The 24120-nt window shown below is 47.3% G+C and overlaps 1 protein-coding gene across 1 annotated transcript; it reads left to right on the forward strand.

The window, feature by feature from the left end:
* Nucleotides 1-1555: 1555 nt before the first annotated feature.
* CEACAM1 (CEA cell adhesion molecule 1) lies at nt 1556-24120 on the forward strand. The gene is given in 11 exon segments (XM_021003280.2): nt 1556-1827; nt 2709-3068; nt 9229-9507; nt 9899-10153; nt 15567-15842; nt 15927-16199; nt 21311-21434; nt 22066-22115; nt 22887-22918; nt 23918-23981; nt 23984-24120. Coding segments are annotated over 11 exon segments (1821 nt in total). The 5' UTR covers nt 1556-1763; the 3' UTR covers nt 24028-24120.

Here is a 24120-nt window from a genome sequence, read left to right on the forward strand (position 1 = left end):
GACCCAGAATTCCTCTTCCTGGTATCCAAACCTGACTGATCTCTAGTCCTTGGCTTGATGTACTGAATCTACCTGGTTCCCACTTGTTCCCTGTGCAACCAAGGAATAGTCACTTGACCACTCTGAGTACCAGTTTCCTCCTCTTCAACACTGGGAAATATTAGCTGACTTTGCAGACTCACAAGGCTGTTTGACCATAGCTCACCTTTAACTGCTTTAGAGAAATGGTCATTTTTCTGAGTGTTTCTTCCCTTATTGGGCCACAAGCCCCAGAAGGGGATAGGAGGATAGGACTTCTGCTCCCGTTCCCCTCAGTACCGAGCTCGGCCCATGTCTGGCCTTAATATTTGAGGGAATCCGCTGAGCTGGCCTCTCCCTCCTCCTTGACACTCCAGGCTTCCTTCAAGGCCCAGCCAAAATCCCACCTTCCAGGATAAGTCTTTCCTGACCCTCTCCCTTAGATGCTAGCACCTTCCCTCTGAGATGTCCTTCAATTTGTCCTCAATTGATCTTATTGGTATCCATGTGGTCTCTTCCATTAGACTGGGAGAGCAGGGATTTCTACCTTTCTTTGTATCCCCAGAGTTTAGCACAAAGCCAGGCACTTAGGAGGTGCTTACAAAGTGTTTATCAGCTGACTAAGGTAAGTAAAGGCCCCTTGAGTCCCCAGCCCTCCTCTACTCTCCACACATCCATCTCAGCACCATCCCTGGCTATCTTAGCTCCAGGTCCTGTGCCCTCACCACTCCCTCCTCCCAAAGGTGACTGGCCATCCTCCTTTACTGTGCTAAAGCCTTTACAAATATGGTCCCATTCAATCCTTTCAGCAAGCCTGGGAGATCAGTGCTAGTATTATTATTCCCATTGCACAGTTGAGGAAACTGAGGCAGATAGAGTTTAAATAATTTGCCCAAGGTCTTAAAGCTAAGTGTTTAAGGTTAGATTTGAACTCCCCTCTTCTTAGCTTCAGACCCAGCACTCTCTCAACTGAACCACCCAGCAAGGGGAGTTGGGGAGGGAGTATTAACAGGAGTGTGGGAGGGGTGTGGGGAGAGGAAGATGCCCCCTAGGTACTCCCACTATGAAGGAGGCAGCTCTGGTCTGTATAATCCCCTATTCAAACTCCCCAGCCCTGTTGCACCCTCTCAGCAGCCACAGTGAAATGTCTGAGGAAAGGCCAGGGCACTCTGGGCTGGCTTGAGAGGGGAGGGGAGACTCAGCAGTCTGGGTCTCAAAGGCCCCAAAGAGGAATCTAAGTACATTCATTGCCTCTGCCCACCATTCTCTGTGCACATTCTGGGGGCTAAACAGTTTCTACTCTGGGAGGGAAATAAGGGAGGGGGTCAGGTGTCAGCACAACTGGACAGTAGGTAACACTGACTGACCCTTGTTGCCCTTGGGAACAGAACCACTTCTCCATGGACAGTGGGAGGGATCCGGTCAGGGGAGGGGCTCCCTGGGAGAGGCAGGAAACCACAGCAGCTGGGAGGGGAAGAAAGAGGAGGAAAGGGGAGGGAGGAGAAAGCCAGAGGCCAAGTCCCTGCCCTGTGGGGCCCATGTGACTGGCAGATAGAAGAGCTCCAACCCTGAAGAGAGAGACCTCAGTCCTCTAGGGAAGGAGGAGACAGAACAGACACAGCTCTGGGCTGCACGCAGGGACAGCCTTGAACCTGGTCCCCAGCAGGGACACCTCCAGGGTCCGCACTTGGCCTCTTTACCGGGAAGACAGCCCAGGAGGGGAAGGCAGTGGGCAGCACAGACCTATGGAGAGCCCCTCACAAGCTCCCCACAGTGGGGGCAGCCTCTGGAAGGGGCTTCTGCTCACAGGTGAGACACCAGCTCTTCTGGGGCTAGGGAAGAGAGGAAGCTTGGGGGATTCTGAACCAGATATAGGCAAGTGAATAAACACAAGGACCAGGAGGAAGAAGACTTGTCCCGTTGGGGGTGGGGGTACGAGGAGGACTTGGCCAGGCCAGTCTTCCCTGAGCCAGGGGCAGAGGGGGAAGTAGCAGCTCAGGGCCATCAGTCCACATCCCAGAGACTCAGGGCAACGTCCATTCCTGGAGCTGAGCAACCTCTGAAGAGGCTGAGGGAATTGTTATAGGCAGAGGAGACCTGCGTGCGGATCTCAGCTTTGATGTTTACCAGCTGTGTGACCATGGACAGGTCACTTACCCCTCTTAGCTTGTGTTTACCAGAAACACCACCTTCCTAAGTGGGAAAGGCTTTCCCTGGGTTTGGGGCCAAAAGATCTGGGTTCAAATGCTGCCTTTGCCATTTCCTATTTAATTTTGGTCACATGTGTTACCATATCTGGGCTTCAGTTTCTTAATTGTAAATTGAGGGCATTTGACTCTAAGGTTTTGTCTAGGTCTAAGATCTGATCTGTCTTCAACCACAACACTTTATTGATTTATTTCTCCCTTCAATGTCTTGCCTACCACACCACACATCATTTCTTAATCAAGTCTATAGAGGGAGCCAAAATTTGTTACAGACCAAACTTTCAGATCCTCTGCACAGATTGAGACTGACAGACTGATGCTCAGGAACATGAATCCCCTTCACACATAACCCCACTGAGCCCCCAGCAGACCCTGGGGCAGGCTTAGCAACCCTCACTCTTATCTTGGGGACAGCTCAGTGACCTGTGCCCTCAGGAGGGCAGGGGAACCCTGCTGACCTCTGCCTCCTTCCTCTCCTCTCAGCCTCCATCCTCAGTGACTGGATCCAGCTGACATCTGCCCAAAGTGATTCCGTCAGTGTTGTGCCAAACCCACCCTATGGGGCAGTGGGCAGCAGCATCACCTTGGACATCCAGGGGTCCTCAGAGCAGACTCCCAGCTACACTTGGTACAGAGGGGCAGTAAGCCCCTCCAACGAGATCGCTTTCTACCAGGTTGCTAGTGGACAGCTGACATCAGCAGATAGCCGGCTGAACGTGTCCTCCAATGGCTCCCTGATCATCCGTGACCTCATCCTCAATGACACTGGTGACTACTTCGTACAATTTCTTGATCCCACAAGCAGCAAGATAGTAACAGCAGAAGGATATTTAGCCGTGTATGGTAAGTGATACCCTTCCCACGGGCCATGCCGTCACTCCAATACCCTCCCTCAGTCTGGGGCCAGAGCCCTCCCCTAAGTTCCTTACCCAGGGAGCAGGTAGAATGCAGAACATGACCCACCCCCACATAAAGTAAACTGAAGAGGTGAGAACCCTGCAAACCCAGACCGACCTAGTTAAGGGTCACGGAGAGCACAGGAGAGTTCAGACGTCCCTACCTTCTGAGGCCCTTGGCATTTAACATTTGGAAGGTAACTTCCTTCTTTCTCCCAGTTTTCCCAGGCCATACTGTGAAACTAGGAGGGGCCACTGAGTGCCTTGGAGGGGGCACTTGGCCCCCTCCAGTTGTGCCTGAGACAATCTGTTCAGGAAGTTTACCTGCCTCAAGACATTTAAAAATCCATGAGGCAGAGGAACATTGCTGGGGACTGGTGGGGGGGGAGTGGACAGTCACAGACACTTGCTTTCCAGCTGGGCCCAGAAGACCTCAAGTCCACACTCCCCACTCCCCAAGAGCCAGAAGCCTGGCTGCCCTGGGTACCCGGGACCACCTGGATGCCTGTGCTCCCAGTGCTGGGATGGGGACCCCAGAGGGAGGACACCTGTATTTTCTCCACTTTCTAGAGGAAAGTCCAAGACAGAGGGGCCCAGGCTGCACTGAAGGACAGCCTGGGACAGAGGGCACAGCTCTGCTGAGGTCTCATCTGTATGGGGAGAAGACAAATTCAATATGGAGAGCAAAGAGGCCATCTGGGGCTCCCCACTGGGGCAACTTTCCCAACCAGGAGAGATTTCCAGTTGGGCAATGGCTAACAAGAACTATCATTTATATAGTGCCTGGAGGTGTGCAAGGTGCTCTATGTATCATATTTCATTTGATTCTCTGAAAGACCCTGTGACATAGGCACTATTTTTATAAATGAGGAAAATTATCCTGAGAGAGACTGAGTGACTTGGCCAGAGTCACACAGCTAGTCAGTAGCTGGGGCAGAATTCGATTTCAGGCCTTCCTGACCCCCATTCTCTCTACTGCACACCCTAGATGCCTCCCACCATGGAGGGTTACCTCAGGAGACAGTGACCTCCCCAGCACTGGGAATCTTCAAGCAGAGACTAGATGACCATTTGCCAGGGATGTTCGAGTGGGGGGGGGCCCTCATCAGGCCTGGATTGGCCAAGATGGCCCTGAGGCCCAGAAGCAAAGAATCCCAGAGGCCTCTGGGGGACTTTTAGCTCTAAGGTTATACGGTCAGGGGGGCTGGAGGGTGGGGCATGCCGGGGAACAGCCCAGAATATCCAGGGCTTTCTTCCATAGTGTGCCTTCTGGAAATTGTCCTAGGCATCTGTCTGTGGCAGGATGCATTCAATGGCTGCAGGTGAGAGGCAGGAGCCAGTGTTAGGGGAGGGCCCTGCTGGTCATTCCTCAGCTCCCAGGCAGAGGATATTGTGGGAGGAAGGACCTAGGAATAGTCAATCCATTGATTGACAATCATTTGTTAGGCACCAACTACATGCATAGGCACTAGGCTGGGTACAGGGCATAAAAGGCCAGAAAGAAGTGAGTCGCTACCCTCAAGGAGCATGCATTCTATTGAGGAAATGTATAAATACATATGTGGAATAAATATGAGGAGAATAGGAAACAGTTCAAGACTGATGATTTCCTGGGTAGAGGCAATTCCTAGAGGAGGCTACCCCTCCACCAATGCAGGCTGGCACCTTCTCAAGTCCTGATCTTACCCAGTTCTCCTGGGCACTAAGGGGGAAAGCAGATTGCCCAATATTACGCAGCTGCTATGTGTCTAAGGCAAAACTAGCACCCAGGTCTTCTGGGCCCTCCAGTTAAATACAAGGTCATTAGGGAGGAGGGCACTAGCAGACAATGGCATCAGGAAAGGTTTCCTGGGGAGGTCCTGTTAGAGGGGCCATACTGAAGGAAGACAGAGGTAGGGCAAGAGGAGGACAGCCCAGACTGGGTCGGGGTAGGAGGACATGGATCCCCTCCTCAGCATAGGACACTGTAGTAGCTGGGACCTGGAAAGGAAGCTCAGCCCACTGAACTCTCTAAGGAGCCTGTGAAGAAAGAGGGCACCAAGAGGACCCAGAGATAAGGGCTGAGACAAGGAACTTGTGTGGGGCCAAGGCTGCCTCAGTCCCCCCCCCGAGAAGCAGAGTCTTCTGGAGGCAACAAGAGATTGGGCCCTTCACCAGACACAAGGGGAAGTGGGCTCTCCCAGGGCTTCCAGCTTCTGCTAGAGGGGCAGGGCCAAGGAAAGAAGAGAGCTCTAGACTTGGGATCAGGAGGTCTGGATTCAAATCCCAGCTCCTGCATTCACTGTGTGACTCAGGGGAGTCATCTCAGCTCTGTGACTCTCCATTGCCTCATCTGTAAAATGGAGATACTAATCCCAGCATTCTCTTTTTCTCTGGCTGTCCTGAGGAAAGACCCTTCAAGTGCAATACAGATGGGAATCATTGCTCCTCCCTGGAGGCTCCCTTAGCTGCTCCTCCCACTCAATCCCAGCCAGTAAGTGAATTGGGCAGCTGGATGACCCAGTGCTGGACCTAGGACAAAGAGCTCTAGGATAATTTGAGGAGGGAGCTGTCAGCAGGGGCAGGGGACATGAGGAAGTAGTCTTCCACCTCTTGGGGGAGGTGGAAAGTGAGCTGAGCCTGGCAAGTAGAGAGTTTCTGCAGGGATCCTCCAGTGCAGATGTATGGAGAGGGATGATGGCAGGTCAATAAGGAAGGAAGAATACCTAGGCTGTAGTAAATTCTCTGTCAGGTGTGGCTTGAGCTGAATAATTTTGTGATGGAAATCAAGTGGGCTGGAATATTGAGAGTCCAAAGAGGAGTGGTGTAAAATGCAGCCAGGAGGAGGCTGTGCTGGCCTGCACCATCCAGGGTGGAGCCAGAGAGAGCACCTGGGAGGCACTTGCTTCCCCCCAACTTTCTGCAGTGATGCCCTGAGACCACAAGGGCGTTGGCTTTGGGGTTTTGTTTCTGGGCTGCTGTGCTGTCTTTCTCAGGGAGCACGAGGTCTCTGGGGTGCTGGGATTCCCTCCCTTTTCCTGCTGCTGATGCCTCTGAACAGCTCCTGACCCATGAGGAGTTTGCTTCTTGTTCTGGCCTCCTCCCTTCTTGTTGGCCTTCCCGTTCGATGCTTCCTGGGCATCTTAACAGCCACACTCACTATTCTGGGTCAAGAGAATAAGGCTTGTCCATGATGAGTGAGCTCCCTGGGGAATCTCAGACCACCTGCTGCTGTTCCTTCTCCTCTCCGACATGGAGCTTCCCTTGAGCTGGTCACAGCCGGCCCTTTGGCCAGTGAGAGCTGGAAGGAGCCTCAGAGACCGTCCAGCTCTGTGTGAGTTACAGGGCACTCTGACTGCGCTTTCTTCCTTGAATTATCTCTGGGACTCCTTTAAAAAAATACAAATTTCTTTCATTTCATCACATGCAAGGGAAAAGGCAGTTGTATAGTGAAAAACACAGAGGATTCAGGTACAGGAAGACCCCAGAGCAAGACCTGCCTCTGACATTGACTACTTCTGTGGCAATGGGCTGGTTACTGAAGGTGTGAGCAACTTTCTAAAAGGGTAATGAGGTTTGACCTTAGAGTCAGAGGGCCTGGGTTCAAATCCTGATCTGCTGCTTGCTGTCTATTTGGTCAAAGACAAGTCACAATGTGGGACCTCAGTTTTCTCCTCAAACAATGAGAGCATTGACCTCGATCAAGGGTCCTTAGATTTCACAGGGTCTAGAAACATGGGTGTGAAAAAAATCACAGCTCTATTTTCACTAACTTCTGGCTTTCTTTATATTCCTTTGTATTTCATTTTGTGAATTTGAAACCATGATTCTGAGAAGGGTCCATAGGCTTCCTCAGGCTGACTGCCCAAGAGACTCGTGAGATAAGGAAGGTAGAGAGCCAGCAGTCCTAATAATCTCTGGGGTCCCTGCCAGCTCTGAATCTGTTACCCTCTTACCCTGTGAATCATGGTGCAACACTTGGAGGTGGCAGACCATGGGACACATCTCATAGGCAGACAGTCATCGAATCTGGTGAGAGGATATAACATGGGTGGAAAGGAGCGGGATGAGATAAGGCTGCAGAGGAAAGATGGCTCAAGGGGGTGCAGGAGCCTGAACATCAGTTAAAGGACATTGATCCTGAGATGGTAGGTAATAGTGAGCCCCTAAAGGTCCTTGAGGAGAGGAGTGACCTGGCCAGATCCACACACCATTCTGATTGTTTTCACGGTGGTGCGATGGGTGTATTGGAGGGTCATGAAGAAAGATAGAGAAACCCAGCCATGCAGGGATGATAGAATCCTCGATTTGGCCCTGGAAAAGGACCTCAGATATCCTTTAGAGTAACCCTTCCATTTTATAGATGAGGAGACTGAATCCTAGAGAGAGGAAGAGACTTGGCCAAGGTCATATCAGTATGAAAGATTTGAATCCAGGACCGTCTGACCCCAAGTCCAGGGCTCTTTCCCCTGTGCCCTATGGCATATAATGAACACTATCTTGTCTCCAGTGCTCCCCTCTCTCCATGATCTGTCTTCCTGAGCTCCTGCCATACCCGCTCGAGGCACCAGGGGAGACCATGACCTCAAAGCCTTGGGACCCGCCTCCTTATAAGAATGTGACAGCTCATATCTATGCAATACATTATGTTTTACAAAGAGCTTTGTATAGATGGTATCATTTGATCCTCTCAACAACTGGGAGGTGGGCATTATTATCCCCATTTTATAGGTGAGGAGCCTAAGGCACAGATGGGTTAAATGACTTGCTAATAAATCACGTACCTGAGTCAGAACTTGAACTCGGGTCTTTCTTAAGTCCAATGCTAGGCACTCTACCGTGCCAGGAATAAGATCCATTGGGGCTGTCAAGGCATCTCCAAAAAAGTCCTACCACGGCCTTCTTTCTCAGGAGAGTGCTCAATGTCTTGCATGTCCTCACCACACCTCAGAAGTGGCTAGCTGACCTCAGCCTTCTCAGCTTCTTGGCCAAACCCACTGGGCCTTACTAAATACAAGGTTCTCTCAGTATCTTTGCAAGAGATGAGACACACTCTCCCTCACCCTAAACCTCTTAACAGGGACCAAGGGAGGGAGTGGGAACTCTACCAAAAAGGGGGAGAAAGAAGGTCAGGAAAACTCAAATATTTCTAATTTATTGCTCTTTGGAAATTAATCCACAGACAGCTGGGGAAGGATGACCCAAGGGGGAGTCTGGGGAGCCCGATGAATGTGGCCCAGAGCTTATTCTAGGACACACACCTTTCTCACTGGCCAGGCTGACCTGCCAACTACAGGCCGGTGTCTGGACCCTCCTTGGGCCGTGAAGGCTCAGCTTCCTAGGGTAACATATCTGTACATATCTGTAACATAACAACATATCTGAGCCAGAGGAGATCCTGAAGAAGACCACCTTGAGCATTCTCATATTGCAGGAGAGGAAACTCTCCTAAGGAAAGGGGAAAGCCCAAAGCAGGGAATGTGTATGAACTGCTCCTATGGACAGGACACAGTGTTAGGCATGGGGGATGTAATTGTCAATTAAAGACTCTTGGACTTCAACCAGGTCTCTTGACTTCTAGCCCAGGACTCTTCCTTCTGCATGCTGCTGCTGACTGATGTATTCCCAGTCTCTGCATTTCCTTTTTTTCCCTTTGGAGTTAAGGTAATGTCCTGGCCATTACTCTCTGACCTTCACCAATATCGTCCTCAAAGTGTGGAGGTGGCCCTAGCTTCTGGAAGTTCAGGCCAAGGAAGCATAAACTGTCCTAGATCCTGCCAAAGCAGAAAGGCTTCAAGTACAGCCTGAGTAATGGACATGGGAGTCTGTCACCTCTGGACCAGGCTGCCTCAACCTGGAAAGATTCAGCACCAAGGGCTTGGGCTTCAGATGAATGTCTTTGTCAGCCACAGCAACTCAGGAAAGAACTTTCTCCTAAGGACTGGAGAAGCTGTGACCTGCATCAGAGAAAGCAATGTCCATGTCAATGAAATCACAGGTTCTTGGCCTCATCTTCCAGGGCCTCTGACCTTGCCAATGTCTTACAGAGCCTATTTCCAAACCACATACTTGGTTGGAAGGGTAAGAAAAAGGACCAAACAGTCATTTTCTGTCTATTTTCTGCACAGGGCCACTATCCAAACCTACCATCAGCAGCACCAACATGGCCCCAGTGGAGAACAAGGACAATGTCTCCTTGACGTGCCAGTCTGAGAGTCAAGAAGTCACATACCTGGTTTGGTACATAAACCAAAGCTCGCCAGCTGGTGACAGGATAGTGCTGTCCCTGGATAACAGGACACTCACTATAATCAATGTCACAAGGGAAGACCAAGGACCCTATGAGTGTGAAGTCCAGAACCCAGTTAGTGTCAATAGAAGTGACCCATTCACACTGAATATTACTTGTGAGTAACTTCTCTTTCTACATGGTGCATGCTTATAGCCTGGTGGTGTGTTCCCAGAGGTCAGCCTAATTCAGTCACTTGCATGAGTTCTGAAGATCAATTCTCTGAGATTCCCATGTCTCTTGATTTTGGGGGGCCCAGATTGGCCATACCATGCTTTCTCATCTATGATGGAGGAGGGCCAGCCATGGTGCTGGACTAAGGGAGGCCTTAAGACCTCTCAAGTTCAGGGATCTCAGGTCCAGACCTGTAAAGTGGAGGAGGAGCTGTGAATTTCCCAGCTTAGAGGAGGGTCAAGGAGATACAATGGTCTCTGGTGATGGGTTACAGAATAGGAAATTCCCCTTCTCTCTTCCTTTATCTCAATATGGACTCATTCTCTTTACTCCAGATGGCCCGGATACCCCCATGATTGTCCCCACAGAACCTAATTACCCCGTAGGGGCAACTCTTGAGTTGTCCTGCTCTGCTGACTCTAACCCACCTGCCCAGTACACTTGGCTTATCAATGGAATACAGACGGTGTTCACACCCCAGCTCTCTATTCCTAACGTGTCGCTGAATCACACTGGAACCTATACCTGTAGTGCATCTAACTCAGTCACTGGTCTGTCTAGCAGCAAAGACATCAGTATCACAATCTCTGGTGAGTAGCTAGACCTGGCCCTCAGCCTTTTGCTGGGCTCTGCCTTTCCCTGGCATGAAAGAAACAAAGATTAGTGACATTCTGCCCTTCTGGTGCCCATGGCACTATGTGTTGTGGTGGAAAGAGCTCTGAGCTCAGAATCATGAAACTGGGGCTAGAAATCTGACTCTGTCATCTACCTGTGCACCCCCAGGTGCCTCTCCTCCTTTCTGAGCCTCAGTTTCTTCATCTGGAAAATCCTTCCCTGCCCATAGCACAGAATTCAACGTGGAGAAAATTCTTTTTACATTTTAGGTACAAAAAGCTTGTGAGTTGTTACTGTTGTTTTTCTCATTCTCATTCTCACTCTCTTCTGTCCCAGAGACACACAACCCTCTTTCTCCCCCAAGTCCCAGGGCCACAGCTTCAATGACTGCCCCTGGACCCTGTGGTCTTTCCTTAAGCCCATCTCACTTGGTGCTATGGGCCCACATGGGGTCTTGGTTGGAATATAAGCCATCATGGTGTAATAGGGCTGGCTCTGATCCCCTTTTGCAAGGAAATTCAGAAGATGGTAAGGGGAATTTAAACTTTGTCTCCTTTCATACACAAAGACTCACTTCTGCATCTGCATGTTCCCCCTTTGCGAAATGAAATATCACACAGAGCGATGCCTGATCGGAAACTGGGCTCTTGTCCAGGTGAAGGGTAGAATAACCTTAGCATCAGGGGACTGTGGCTGGCCTGTCTCCACTGCCTCAGTTTCCTGGTCTGGTAGCTCACTCCACACGTTCTCTGCGGACAGTGGCTTCGGGGTGGTTACTGTGTCTCATGTGTACAGATGACAGATCCTCTGCATTCCCAATCACACTGGCATGCAGCTAGACCCTAAAGGGATCATCTGTGGCCCCAGAGTTCTCTTTTCTTTCTCTGGCAAAATTGGTGGAGTTTTGTCCTTACAAACCCACAACTTCCTGCCTCTACTCTGAGGCAGGAGGAACGGAGAGCAGGAGAAAGAGGTAGAAGTGTGGGCTGGGGATTTGAACCTGGGAAAGTCAGACTGCAATAAGATATGTCTTGGAAGAGAGATGACTTTTATTGGCCTAAATCTGTACAGAAGGATCCCTAAGCCCCACATGTTGACTTAGTTTTTAAATGTAATATTATCTTTGCATTATTATATTTTTATTTGTCTAGCTAAATATTTCCCAATTACATTTTAATCCAGTTCAGACCACACTGGAGAGTGTAGCAGGAGTGCATTTGGTACCTGTGGCTTAAGTTACCTTTTTCTTAATTTAATTTATATTTATATAAATTATACAATATATTATATAAATATATATATTCTATTTCTTTAATTAATACTCACTTAATTCTGCATCAGTTCGTGTAAATCTTCTGAGGATTTGTTCTTGACCTTGTTCTGGTAGATGTTCTTATCAATGAGATAATATATGTAATGAATTCTGTATATGGTGACTCTTATTCTAATAATTACACAGACCAAAAGCATAATTTTGAAATTTAAGAAAGAAGAAAAAGCTAAGATGAAAGTGACCATGTGTGTGGACCAATTAGGATCCAGAAGCCTCTCAGCAAGCTGGTACACTTGGTGTGATCAGAATTATTGGAGATTAATGTCAGATCCCACCCTTGGCTTCAAAAAGTCCGAAGCATAAACAAACATGGGTCCAGATGGGGAAATTGCTAGTTACCCAGACATAGGAAAAACAGTTAAAGTAAGTAAGGATGGTTGGCTTAGAGAAGAGGAGATTGGGGGCAGACAGGATACTTGACTTTTGAATACAATGTTAGCTTGCCTAAAAAGAGGCCGAGCTCCCATCATAGATGAGATCATCACAGAAACCCAGAATTTAATGGTGAGACAGAAGCTCTTCTGAAAAAGACCTGGAGGGTCTGAGTGGACCGCCAGCTTAATACTTGAGTAATGAGGAGATAAGGCAGCCAAAAAAACTAATGTAATTGAAGCACATCTAATTCCAAGAACAAGTAGAGAACAGTCCTTCTGGAACATCCAATGGCACTCAGAGTATTGTATTTGGTTCTAGACGACACAGTTTACAAAGGACATTGAGACACAGGAGAGTGTCCCGAGGAAGGCAACCAGATTGGTGAAGGGTCTGTTGTCCATGTGACAGGTGGGTCAGCTGAGGCAACTTAGGTTAACCTTTTTTTTTTTTAGGCAACTGGGGTTAAGTGACTTGCCCAGGGTCACACAGCTAGTAAGTGTGTCAAGGGTTTGGTCTGAGGCTGGATTTGACTTCAGGTACTCCTGACTTGAGGGCCGGTGCTCTATCCACTGTGCCACGTAGCTGCCCCTGGGAACTTAGGTTAGCTGGGGAAGAGAAGGCTTGGGGGAGACACATGATAGCAATTTGCTGGACTCTTTGGGGGAAGGGGAATTAGATGTGTCCCATCTGGCCTCAGAGAGCAGAACCGGGAGCATACAGAAGCAAATAGAGACAGGGCAGAATGGCCTCGAAGGTCCCATACAACTGGACTTTCTGGGCTTCAGTGGAAAACCCCCTCATGGCCAGAACTGTCCCAAAGCAGAATGGTTTCATGGAGAGTTGGTAGGTTCAAAGGCGATCGTATGTGTAAAGCACTTAGCACAGGGCCTAGCACACAGTAGTCACTTAATAAATGCCCATCCTTCCTTTCCTCCTCTTTGGATGCTGGATGAGCATCTGTGAGGTAGAATGTGCCACAGATTCTGTTTCAGGCAGGAGTCGGACTTGATGGTCACCAAAGTTTCGTCAACTCCAAAATCCCGTGGTTCTGTCTCCAAGTCTTTTCATCGCTATCAAGCAGAAAGGGATTTGTCTTGTTGTACTTGACCCCAGAGGGAAGAACTAAGACCAGTGAATCAAGGGTGCAGAGAGGAAGAACTGGGCTAATTGTCAGAGCAAACTTCCTAACGGTTAGAGTGGTCCAGACCAGGAATGGGTTGCCTTAGTGGATACAAGGCTTCTCCTTAGTAGAGCTCTCCAAAGGCTAGATTGGATTGGGCTAAATGACCCTCTCTTCAAGATCTTGAGATGCCCTGGGATTCACTGAATGTAAAAGGTGCAATACAAGGCCTGACAACAGTTGGTGTGAGAAAGATTGAGGGACTGGTTGGACTAAAAGCTAACTTGACCTTGGTTGCAGTAATAGCAGCATGCTGTCTGGATCCAGGGAAGCAGGGGTCCTTCTGGGCTCTGGGAGGACAGGCCCCCCCCCAGAACAAATGCTATATTCAGTTCCGGGCTCCTCATGTTAGGATGGACATGGTCATGAAGCTGATCTTCAATGTCTCACTGAGCCAGGAAGGTGGCCCAGGGTTCTCATATGCAAGGCATGGCAGGAGAGACCCCCAGGAGGCTAGTGTGTCCATCATCAAAGGACTTGGCTTGTGCCAAGTGAGCAGAGACCCATCACCCCAAGCTTGGCTCCAAGGAGACAGATTCTTTCGGCTCAGGTTCATGGTGTCCATTTGCTGGGAGTAGAGGGACAGAGGACTAGGGTGGAGGGAAGCCCTCCTACAAATCATAGCTATTTGAAACATTACAGCATCCACCCACAGGAATGTGGTGACTCAGTCATGGCTGAAGGGATTGATCAGAGTGTGGAGGGCACAAGAAAACAGTCCTCAGGACCCTGAAGGGCTCTTGTGTGGTAGCAGGTCAGCATTCCTCTATCTGGTTCCCAAGGGGAGAGCTAGAAATCAAGTGAGGAAGTCACAAGGAGGCCAATGTCACACAGCATAAGGAGACCTCACAAGCAGAGCTGTCCGTAAGGGAAAGAGAGGCCTGAACACTGATGAGGTCGTGGATAGGCAGAAGCTGCAGGACCGTTGATCAGACCTGCTGTGGGATCTTGGGTCAGATGTCCCCTGCCACTCTGGTTCTCTGCTGCTCAGACAGGGGCAGACTCTTGGCCTCCTCTGAGCTCATCCAAGCCAAGGCTACTGAGCCCTCAGGGGATGCTGCAGAATCTCTCCTGGGGCAGAGAGCATCTGCTGACCTCTTTGTGTCCCCAGCTGGTCAAGGAGGAGCAACAGCTGGACTAGGGGGAGGAGGAAGGAAACAAGCATTTATTGTGTGCCTACTGCGTGCAGGCACCATGCTAAGCTCTTGACAAAAGTCATCTCATTTGACCAGGGGTAGTGCATAAGGTTCAGATCTGCAGGACCCTGTGGGAGCACAAGGTTCTTGCACCCCAAGCAGAGCCCTGTTGATGTCCTAGGTCTCCCTACTAGATGCCCTGTCCATGCACCCCTGCAGGGAATTTTGTGCAAAGGAACACTGCCTCCACCGTCCAATAGGGAGCCCAACCCTGGCAGGGGCTCTGACTTTGGAAGAAGGAGGCTGGGTCTGCCAGTGAAGCTCCATGGGGGCCTCCAGGGTACCCCCCCAATGCACCTGAGGAAGGAGGTGCCCAAAGGAAAGTACTCTGAGCTCAGGCCTGTCCCTCTGCCAGTCATTCCCATGTCTATAGGGAGACAACATCCTGAAGAGAGAGTATTTGGGGTGAGCTAAAGGGAGCCTGACTTCAGAGCCAGGACACCTGGGTTCCAACCCCAGGTCCATTATTTTTATTCAATGGACTTTACCTGGACCCTGGGAACCTCCATTTTTCTCATCAAGAAAATAAGGGGGGGGGGAAGCTAAGTGGTGCAGTGGATAGACCATCAACCCTGGATTGAGGAGGATCTGAGTTCAAACACAGCCTCAGAAATGTAACACTTACTAGTTGTGTGACCCTGGGCAAGTCACTTAACTCCCATTGCCCAACCAAAAAAAAAAAGAAAGAAAGAAAGAAAGAAAATAAGGGGGTGCATTAGATGATAGGTAAGGCTCTTCCAGATGGAGACCCAGGATCCTCTGATCTGGCCTGGATTCAGACTCAGATACTAAACTGGCTGTGTGACCCTGAACAAGCCACTTAACCACTGTCTGTCTCAGTTTCCTGAACTGTAAAATGGAAAGAATAATAGCCCTTCCTTCCCAAGAGGATGAAATTAGATAACATAGTATTTAACGCAATGCTTGACAATAACAATAATTATAATGATGAAGATAATAATAGCATTTAGATGCCACCTACCATGTGCCAGGCATGTAGTAGGCACTTCATAAATGCTCGCTCCCTACTCCCATCCTTACCTTAATCACTAGATTATGCACATTCCAGAATCTGTCTCAAGGAGATGTTAGCCCAGGACACAGCACTCCATCCCCTGGGCTTCCTGCTCACCTTCCTTATTAGCACAACTATTGAACCAGGGGGCATCTCCCTCCCCATGGTATCAGGGACCATTGCTGTATGTCTGTAGTGGAAGTGTTTGGGCTTGGGCTTTGGAAGACGTGACCTAGTGAAGACCCAGGCCAGTCCCTCACACAACTCCCTCTTTTTTTTCTCTCGACAGAAATAGCATCCAAACCTAACATCACTGCAAACAGAACCAACGTCACTGAGAATGGCACTTTGGTCTTCACATGTAGCACAGAACATGAGGGGATAAAGATTCTATGGCTCTTCAATGGCACATCCCTGTCACTCAATGAGAGGCAGTACCTGTCTGACAATGACCAGACCCTCACCATCCAGAATGTGACAAGGAAGGATGCTGGGTCCTATCAATGTGAAGTCTGGAATCCAATCAGTTCCAACAGAAGTGACCCCCTGGAAGTGACTGTGAACTGTGAGTGACTCTGAGCCTCCTCTCTCTCTGGTCCTTTCCCCAACAATGATTCACACCTCATCTCTCTCTTTCTTCTTTACACAGATGGACCAGACTACATCCTATTTTCACCGAATCCTGTAACAGATGAGATTCAGGTCATACTCCAAACGTCATTGACCTTAGTATGTCAGGTTGAGTCTTACCCACCTGCACAGTATGAATGGCGAGTCAATGGCACTGTGAACCCTGAGTTCACCAATAACACCTACGTCATCAAAAATGCATCTTGGGAAGATTCAGGACAGTATACATGTTTAGCATGGAACAACATAACTGAGTTGTCAGTGGCTAAGGACATCACAATCAGTGTGGTTGGTAAGTGGTCTCTCCCTTCCATCAGAGAATAAGCTTTTGGGGTTGGCCAAAGGTAGGGTGATGGGAGGAGGTGCTCAGGCCCATTAAGGTGAGCAGTTTTTCATGGTGAATTGGGAGAGGACATGCAAAGAAAGAATCTGATTCTAGGAAATGTGGCCAGACTTGTAGTGAATGTCAGTCCATTTACTGCTATTTTGTCCTTGGTAAAAATGGAGACCAGCCTCCCTGTCTCCTAAAATAATCTTAGAAACTGTCAGGTACAGTACAAGTTCATTCATCATTCAATACATATTTAGGTACAGATCTTCTACAGAACACTATGCCAGGCACAGAGGGAAATACAAGGTTTAGCTAAGACTCCATGCCTATTTTCAGGGACCTTATAATCTAGTAGAAAGATCAGACCCCAAACACAGGTAAACGATACACAATATTACATGATGAGCATACTTAGACTATGGCTACAAACTAAAGTGTTGTAGGACGCCTAAGGGGAAAGACCATTCCAGTTGGGGGGTGGGCTGAAATCAGAACAGGTTTTATAGAAGAGCTAGCATTTGAATTTTGTTTTAAAGGATGAGGGTAGTTTAACAGGTCAAAGGGGAGAATATTCTGTTGCTATAGAGAATTAGCCTGAGCCAAGGTTCAGAGGTGGGAAACTATAGTATGTGTCTGAGTGCAGAATATAGAACAATGCAGCCTGAGCAGATGATGCATGGTCAGGAGAAGTATTAGAGAGGGCGGCTGCTGTTTTGTGAAAAGTCTTGAATTCTAGGCTAAAAACACCAAAGGTTACTCAGTAGGTAAAACGGAGTCCCTGAAGCCTAATTAGGAGAGAAGAAGAGATGATCACACGTATCTGTTTGGTATGTTATTATTCATCAATATTGGGTAGACCAGTAAGATTGAACCTGATACTCAAGGGACAGAGTTTGTTTAATGTGACAATTGTCACATCTCTACTTCATTTCTGACTTGGTCCAAACAACCTGAATGTGTAAAAATCTAGGGAATCTAAAGTTGCTTTTCAGCCCCTCAATTCCAAACAAAACTGGCTCAGCTCTAAGCTAAGGTGATGAGAATATAGGAAACTGAGCTGTCAGTGGGCAGAAGTCATTATACAAATGTTTTTCTTTAATTGAGAGGTAAAGTAAGGGAGCAGAAGGAAGAGGAGAAAGAAGCTCTCTAGACCAGCTCTCCATCACAACCATTCCAACAAAGATCTCAAAAGAGCAAAAGACCAAAGTGAAAACCCAGTGAGTGATGTTTCCTGCCCAGTTTGGCATAGTTACAAAGACCTAAGTCTGGGCACATGGACTAACCAGGAAGGTAACAAGAAGACTAGAGATTAAATGAGGGCCCCAGGCTATGAACTTGGGTAACAACTGGTCAGGGATTCAGCAGAGATGAGCCTGGCACTGGGCAGGGAGCAGCAAGAGGAGCCAATGGCCAGCTTTGCACTCTGAGCCCAGAGTTAGGTCACAGAATCAGTGCTGAAGAGGGCACTTGTGCTGAGGAGTGGGAGCAGCTGTCACCTGAGGCTGTATAGTAAAGGAGCTGGATTTTCATCCTCTATTTGGGCCTGATAGTTGAGTAAGCAGGGCAGAGAGCTCAGAACAAGGAGAAGCCTGTAACTCTATACCAACAAAGGCTTTTAGCTAGCTGATAGGAGCTGTGGCCAGCAGTAGTCTACTGGAAACCCAATTAGGGACAAGTCTGAAATGGTGTTGCTAAAACCCAAATCTAAGGCAAGAGCTTGTTTTGACAGCAGTGATCAGAATTCTGTGTAGATAAGATTGCTTTGGGCACACTGAAAGTTAGCAGGTCACCATCCTGAGCTACTCCTTGTATCCTTAAAGAACATAACACTGAATACCCAGAGAAAGCAGCAGCAAGATACTAAAGAATACAAACCAAAACCAAAAATGCCTAATAACAAAGTACTAATTCAAGAAGTAAGGCTAGAACAGGGGTGGGGGACCTGTAGCCTTGAGGCCATATGTGGCCATCTAGGTCCTTGGGTGCAGCCTTTTGACTGAGTCCAAGTTTTACAGAACAGATCCTTTTATTAAGGGATTTGTTCTGTGAAATCTGGATTCAATCAGAGGGCCCCACTTGAGGACCTAGAGAGTCACAAGTGGCCTTGAGGCTGCAGGTTTTCCACCCCTGGGCTAGAATATTGAATAAATCAAAAATACTACCATGAAAAAAAGCTGTCATTGAGACAGGAATGCACAAAATACAAATGCAAGGGAAAAAGCTACTTGAAAATATCTACAAGCAGAGTCTCAAATAAAAAAATACAGTTTGGGTACAAGGTCAACTAGAATTCCTAGAAAATAATAATAATAATAATAATAGTTTTCTTAAGAGTTTAAAATTATTTTACAAATAGTTATCATTCTTAGCATATAGAACTTTAAGGTTTACAAAGCACTTTACAAGTATTATTTCATTTAATCCTCACAAGAACCCCGGGGGGGGGGTGGCAATGCTATTATTATTATTTCTATTCTACAATGCTGTTACTATTCCTATTTAGAAAACTGAGGCAAAGAAAGATTAAGTAGCTTGTCCAGAATCACAAAGCTGGTATATGTCTGAGGCTGGATTTGAATTTAAGGGTTCTTGACTCCAGGTTCAGTACTTGATTCACTCTACCTTCCTAACTATGAAGAAAAGATTTAAAAGGAGAATTGACAGTTTAATACAAGAGATTAAAAAGTTACTCAAATAATAGACTCCCTAAAAATTAGAATAAATGAAACAGAAATTAATGAACCCATGAGACAGGAAGAAATATGAAAACAAAGTCCAAATACTAAAAATGATGATGATGATGTTGATATTAGGTAGCTCAAAGCAAAAAAAAAAAAAAAACTTACCTGGAAAATAGATTAAGGAGAAATCTGAAAGAACCAACCAAAAAAAGGGTTTGGAAGCAATTTTTCAGAAATCATGGGAGAAAACTGTCCAGAATCACTAGAACCAGAAGGCAAAATGAAAATGGAAAAAATTCTCCTCCTGAAAAAAATCCTAAATGAAAACTCTCAGGTACATCATAGCCAAAATCCTGAGCTTCCAGGTCAAAGAAAAAAATACTGTGACTATTTAAAAAGAAAGCATTCAAGTACCAAGGAGTCACAGTAAGGGTCACATGAAATTAAGCAGCTGTCACTATAAAGGAGTGGGGATATTGGAATATGATACTACAAAAGGCAAATTATAGACTTACAATCAAGAATAATATACTCAACAAAATTAAGCGTAATCCTGCAGTGGGAGAAATGGACCTTTGATGAAGCAAAAGCCTTCCAAACATTCCCCTCTCTCACTTCCCACTTCTTTATAGGGGAAAGAGTGAGGAATGAAAGGAAAAAGTATAAGCAAACAAGATGAAGGAAAACACACAATGATCATAAAACAGAAGAGGTTAGCAGAGTGGATTAGGAAGCAAAAAAACAATCTATTGTCTATAAGGAACACATCTTAAACATAAAGATTCACAGAGTTAAAATTAAAGGCCTAGAGCAAAATCTATTATGCTTCAGCTGACGTCAAAAAAACACAGTAGTAATCATAATCTGAGGCAAGTTAACAGCAAAATGGACTTGAGTTTTAAAAATAAGCAGAGAAACTGAATTATGCTGAAAGGTACCACAGACAATGAATTCTTGCATGAATATAACAATGAATTTGCACCAAGTCACATAATATCTAAATACTTACAGGAAAAGCTGATGTGATCACTCTTTGGTAGATTATTCAATAGGAATAGGAAAGAATATGCAGATTTCTCAGCTCTGTGTGTGACACTTTTATAAAAACTGGTCATGCCTTTAAGGCATTAAAAACCTCACAAATAAATTTTAAAAATATTAAATAATCTTATACTGATTACAATACAATAAAAATTATATTTAGTAAGGAACCTTGGAGAAAAATATTGAAAATGATCAACTAAATTATAAACTTAATTCTAAAGAACTGGCTGATCAAGGACTGTTTTGTTATTTCTCCTCTTGTCCAGAGTAAGTGATCCCTACCATCACTAACAATGCACGGAGTACTTCAAATACAAAGATAGAGGAAACAAATTGGACGAAAGACTAGGAGCAGGAAGAATAGTAAGGAGGTTATTGAAAAATTTCAGATGGAAAATGATGAGGGCTTGAATTTGTCCAGGGTATTGGGGATAGAGAGAAAGGTAAGCTCACAGGATATAAAGCTGGGATGTGTATTGCAGTTAGATCATCTAGTGCACAGTGCATTATTTTGTTGATTGGGAAATTGATATCCAGAAAAGAGAAAGAATTTGGCCAAGATCCCATTGTGCACAAGTAACAGGACCAGAATTCTGATCTAGGTCTCCAGATTCCAAACCCCAAGCTCTTCCTGTTCCATTGTACTGCCTTTCAAGGATAAATATGAGAGACACTCATTTAAAGGTTTTTGAGAAGAACAGTGACATCATCAGGACAGTGTTTTTAAAAGATTACATTTGGACAGTGGTAAAAAGGATGAATTAAAATGATGAGAGACCAGAGGCAGGAACACTGGTCGAAAAGCTATTGTCATAATCTAGAAGAGCAGAGATGAGGGTGTCTGGAGTAGAAACTGAGAGGAGGGGGTAGATGTAAGAGATATTGTCCAAGTAGAATCAACACAAACAACCATACCATTGGAAAGAATGTCACAGCAATTGGTTAGATGTGCGGTTTGAAATAGAGAAGATCAGAGGTATTTCCCAATCTGAACCTGGGTGATTGGGAGAAGGGCAGTGCCGTTAACAGAAATAGAAAAGGACAGTGGGCACAACGTGGGGGGGGAATCCAAAGTTCAGAAGTTGGTTATGTACAGTTTGATGTGCTTGCCCAAAGTTCAGATGTTTCCAAATGTTTGCCAGACACCCTGCAATGCAATCTCACCAAGGAGAGTCCCAGGCTCTGAGGAACAAAGGCCAACTTGGTTTCATTGCTCAGCAAACATTTATGAGGTATTAAGTACAAGCACTCCGGAAGTGCCAGACCCCATGCTCAAGGGCTAGACACTTCATACTGGAGACCGCTCAAAACACTCAAGGTTCTTTTTCTCTTCTCTGTCCACAGCAGAACAGTCTCAGAAAGGCTCCTCACTCTCTGGAGGGGCCATCGCTGGCATTGTGATTGGAGTCCTAGCTGCAGTGGCTCTCATTGGGGCACTCATCTATTGCCTGAGCTTCAGAAACACTGGAGGGTAGAATGATGCTTCCTCTGGTTTTCTTCTCTCCTAGTCTGTCTCCCTGAATGGGGGAGAGATGCTTTTCTATACCCACTTCTAGCCCTGGTCTACCTCACTTTCACAAGCTACTTTTCAGCACTAATTCCCTTGGGTGGCCTCCTTCTCTGGGCTTTCATCTTCCCCCATCCCTCACACTTAATTGCCTCTTGGAAACAGGTGTTCACTTCCCACCTTGGGATGGGGATTAGACCTAACCATTTTTCTTAAATCCTCAACCAAAGGGCCTGAGGTCCAAGAAGGCAGAGGTAAAGAAAGGAAGGGGCAGCTGGGAGAAAAGGGACAGGTTATTACTTGAAACCTAGTGAGAACCAAGTGAGGGAAAAGGCCACTGAGGCAGATCCAGACTGCATAGATGAGCTGAGTAGCAGAATCATATGACGTAGGGGTGAAGGAACTAACAGTGAGGTGGTTGCACTTCAGGGATAAGCCCTGACAGAGGGGAAAGGAGCCTAGAGGCCTGGGGAGGGCTTATGAAATCTAAGGGGATCCAAAGATAAGTCTTCATGCTCCAAGTGTCCCTTCTGACTCACGGGCCTCAGTTGCTCTGATTGAGATCTCAGTCACAACATGTCTGATATTTATTCAGGGCCAGCGAACATCATCATACAGAGCACAAATCCTCAGCACCCAACCACAGTAAGTAAAGGCATTGACCAACCCATTTAGTGGCCAGTGGGTCTCTTGGGGGCCCCCTTGCCCTGAAAGATTCCTCCAGCCTCCAGTCCTATGCCTTTGTCCTTATGGGACATTTGTCTTCCCAGGGCCAGGTCCCTCCTGATCTAACTTGCAAAGGGGACCTGGGTGTGTTCCCTCAAAGCCATGAAGAGAAAGACCCTGATACTTATCTGAGCCACAGGCTAGCAGAGCATTCATCCCAAGCTGGCCAAGTCAGGCCTGCAGCACAGGGACCTGTTTCCAGGAGCCATGTCCTCAGCCTTATTCCTTCTCCTTGTTCATGGCACTGTGATGGGATGTGAGTGTCTTCCTTTGGTGGGCTTTCCTGTGGGTGTTCTGGGATCCTCCTGCCCCTCCTCTTGACTGGAAATCGTTACTGAGGAATCTATCTGGAGGGAAATCAGAATCACGTTGAGACTTTCATGGAGTGGGGGAAATCTGGAATGGGCTAACCAAGCCATGTCTCCATGCCAATCCTCTGGTGCTAAGGCTGCTGGTCCGGTACTGTGAACCCTGAGGAAGCATTTCTTTCTGAGGTTGGTGGTCACTCTGCAATCCCCAGGTCCCTCCTGCAGCCTTCTCCTTCTCCTTCCACTTTCTGTTACCCTGGGAAGAAGGTGAGAATGCTGAGCCAGGGCAAGAAATGAGGAAGAGGGTAATATGGACTCCCTCTGCTCACTGCCCAGGACAGACTGCTGCTGATTTCTAACTGCTGTCTCTCTACTTCCCCAGGGCAGACCTACTCTGACAACTCACCTAACAGGGTAAGCTTTATCCCTTCCCACCAGAGGATGAATCTACGGATACAAACTGGGTAGAGAGAAATGAGATGATAATAATGATAACAACCTGAAGTCTATCTCATTTGGCCCCATAAAATGAGCTTTATCCTCATTTGGCTGGGGAGGAAACTGAGGCAGGCCTCACACTCAGGCCCCTGTGTTCTATCCCTCCCACCTCACTCACCCTCTTCTCTTCTCTCCACACCTGCATTCATTCCTTAAGAGGCAGCTTCTCCAGCTGACCTGGGCCACAGAGGTTCATTCACCTCCACCCTAAAACCACTGTCTCAACCACTAGCTCAATCTATATAAGAGCTCATTGTTCACTTGTGTCTGACTCTCCGTGACCCCATAGACCATAGCGTGCCACTACTGCCCATGGGACTTTCTTGGGAAATATGCTGACATGGTTTGCTATTTCCTTCTCTAGTGGGTTAAGACAAACAACTAACATGACGTGCTGGAGTCACACAGCTAGTGTCTGAGGCTGGATTTGAACTCAGGCCTTCTGACTCCAGATCTGATATGCCACCTAGTTGCCTCTTGGTCCTTCAAGACCTGTACAAGGGATACAAAAATAGGGCATAGACCTTGCCCCCTCCAGGAGCATGTCCGAAACAAGAGGATTCAGAAGGGAAACAGGACTGAGACAAACAATATGGTTCGGAATCACAAAAAAAATTTTTTTTCTTTCATAAAAGGAAAAGTGTCTCCTTTAACAGCCAAGAATGATTCAAAAGTTGAGTGGGCTACTCAGGAGGTAGTGAGCTCCCTGTTACTGAAAGTCTTCAGGAGTAGTCTGGAGGACCACTGGCTAGGGAGTGGCTCGGAGGGGGTCTGTGCTCCAGGTACGAGTTAGACTAGATGTGGTCCTTTCCAGCCCAGAAAGTCTCTGATTCTTAGATTGGAAGGGCCCTGAGGGGTGATACCTTCCTCCTCTGTTCACTCCACCTTCCACTGATCCCACTCTGTGCCTTGCAGACTGAGGAAGTATCCTATGCCTCCTTGAACTTCAGTGCCCAGAAACCACTTGCCACGGATCAATTACACCACCCAAGGACATGGTTTATTCCGAAATCAAAAAGAAATGACCCGTCGTTCTTCTTGTCTGCCCTGGGGATGGACACATTGACTGTGATCTTCCCCCAGCTTCCTCAAGCTCTGCGACACCAGCCTCGTGCAGC

Source organism: Phascolarctos cinereus, unplaced genomic scaffold (assembly GCF_003287225.1).
Source record: "Phascolarctos cinereus isolate Bilbo 61053 unplaced genomic scaffold, phaCin_HiC Scaffold_726;HRSCAF=1367, whole genome shotgun sequence".
In the NCBI taxonomy this organism is placed as follows: Eukaryota; Metazoa; Chordata; class Mammalia; order Diprotodontia; family Phascolarctidae; genus Phascolarctos; species Phascolarctos cinereus.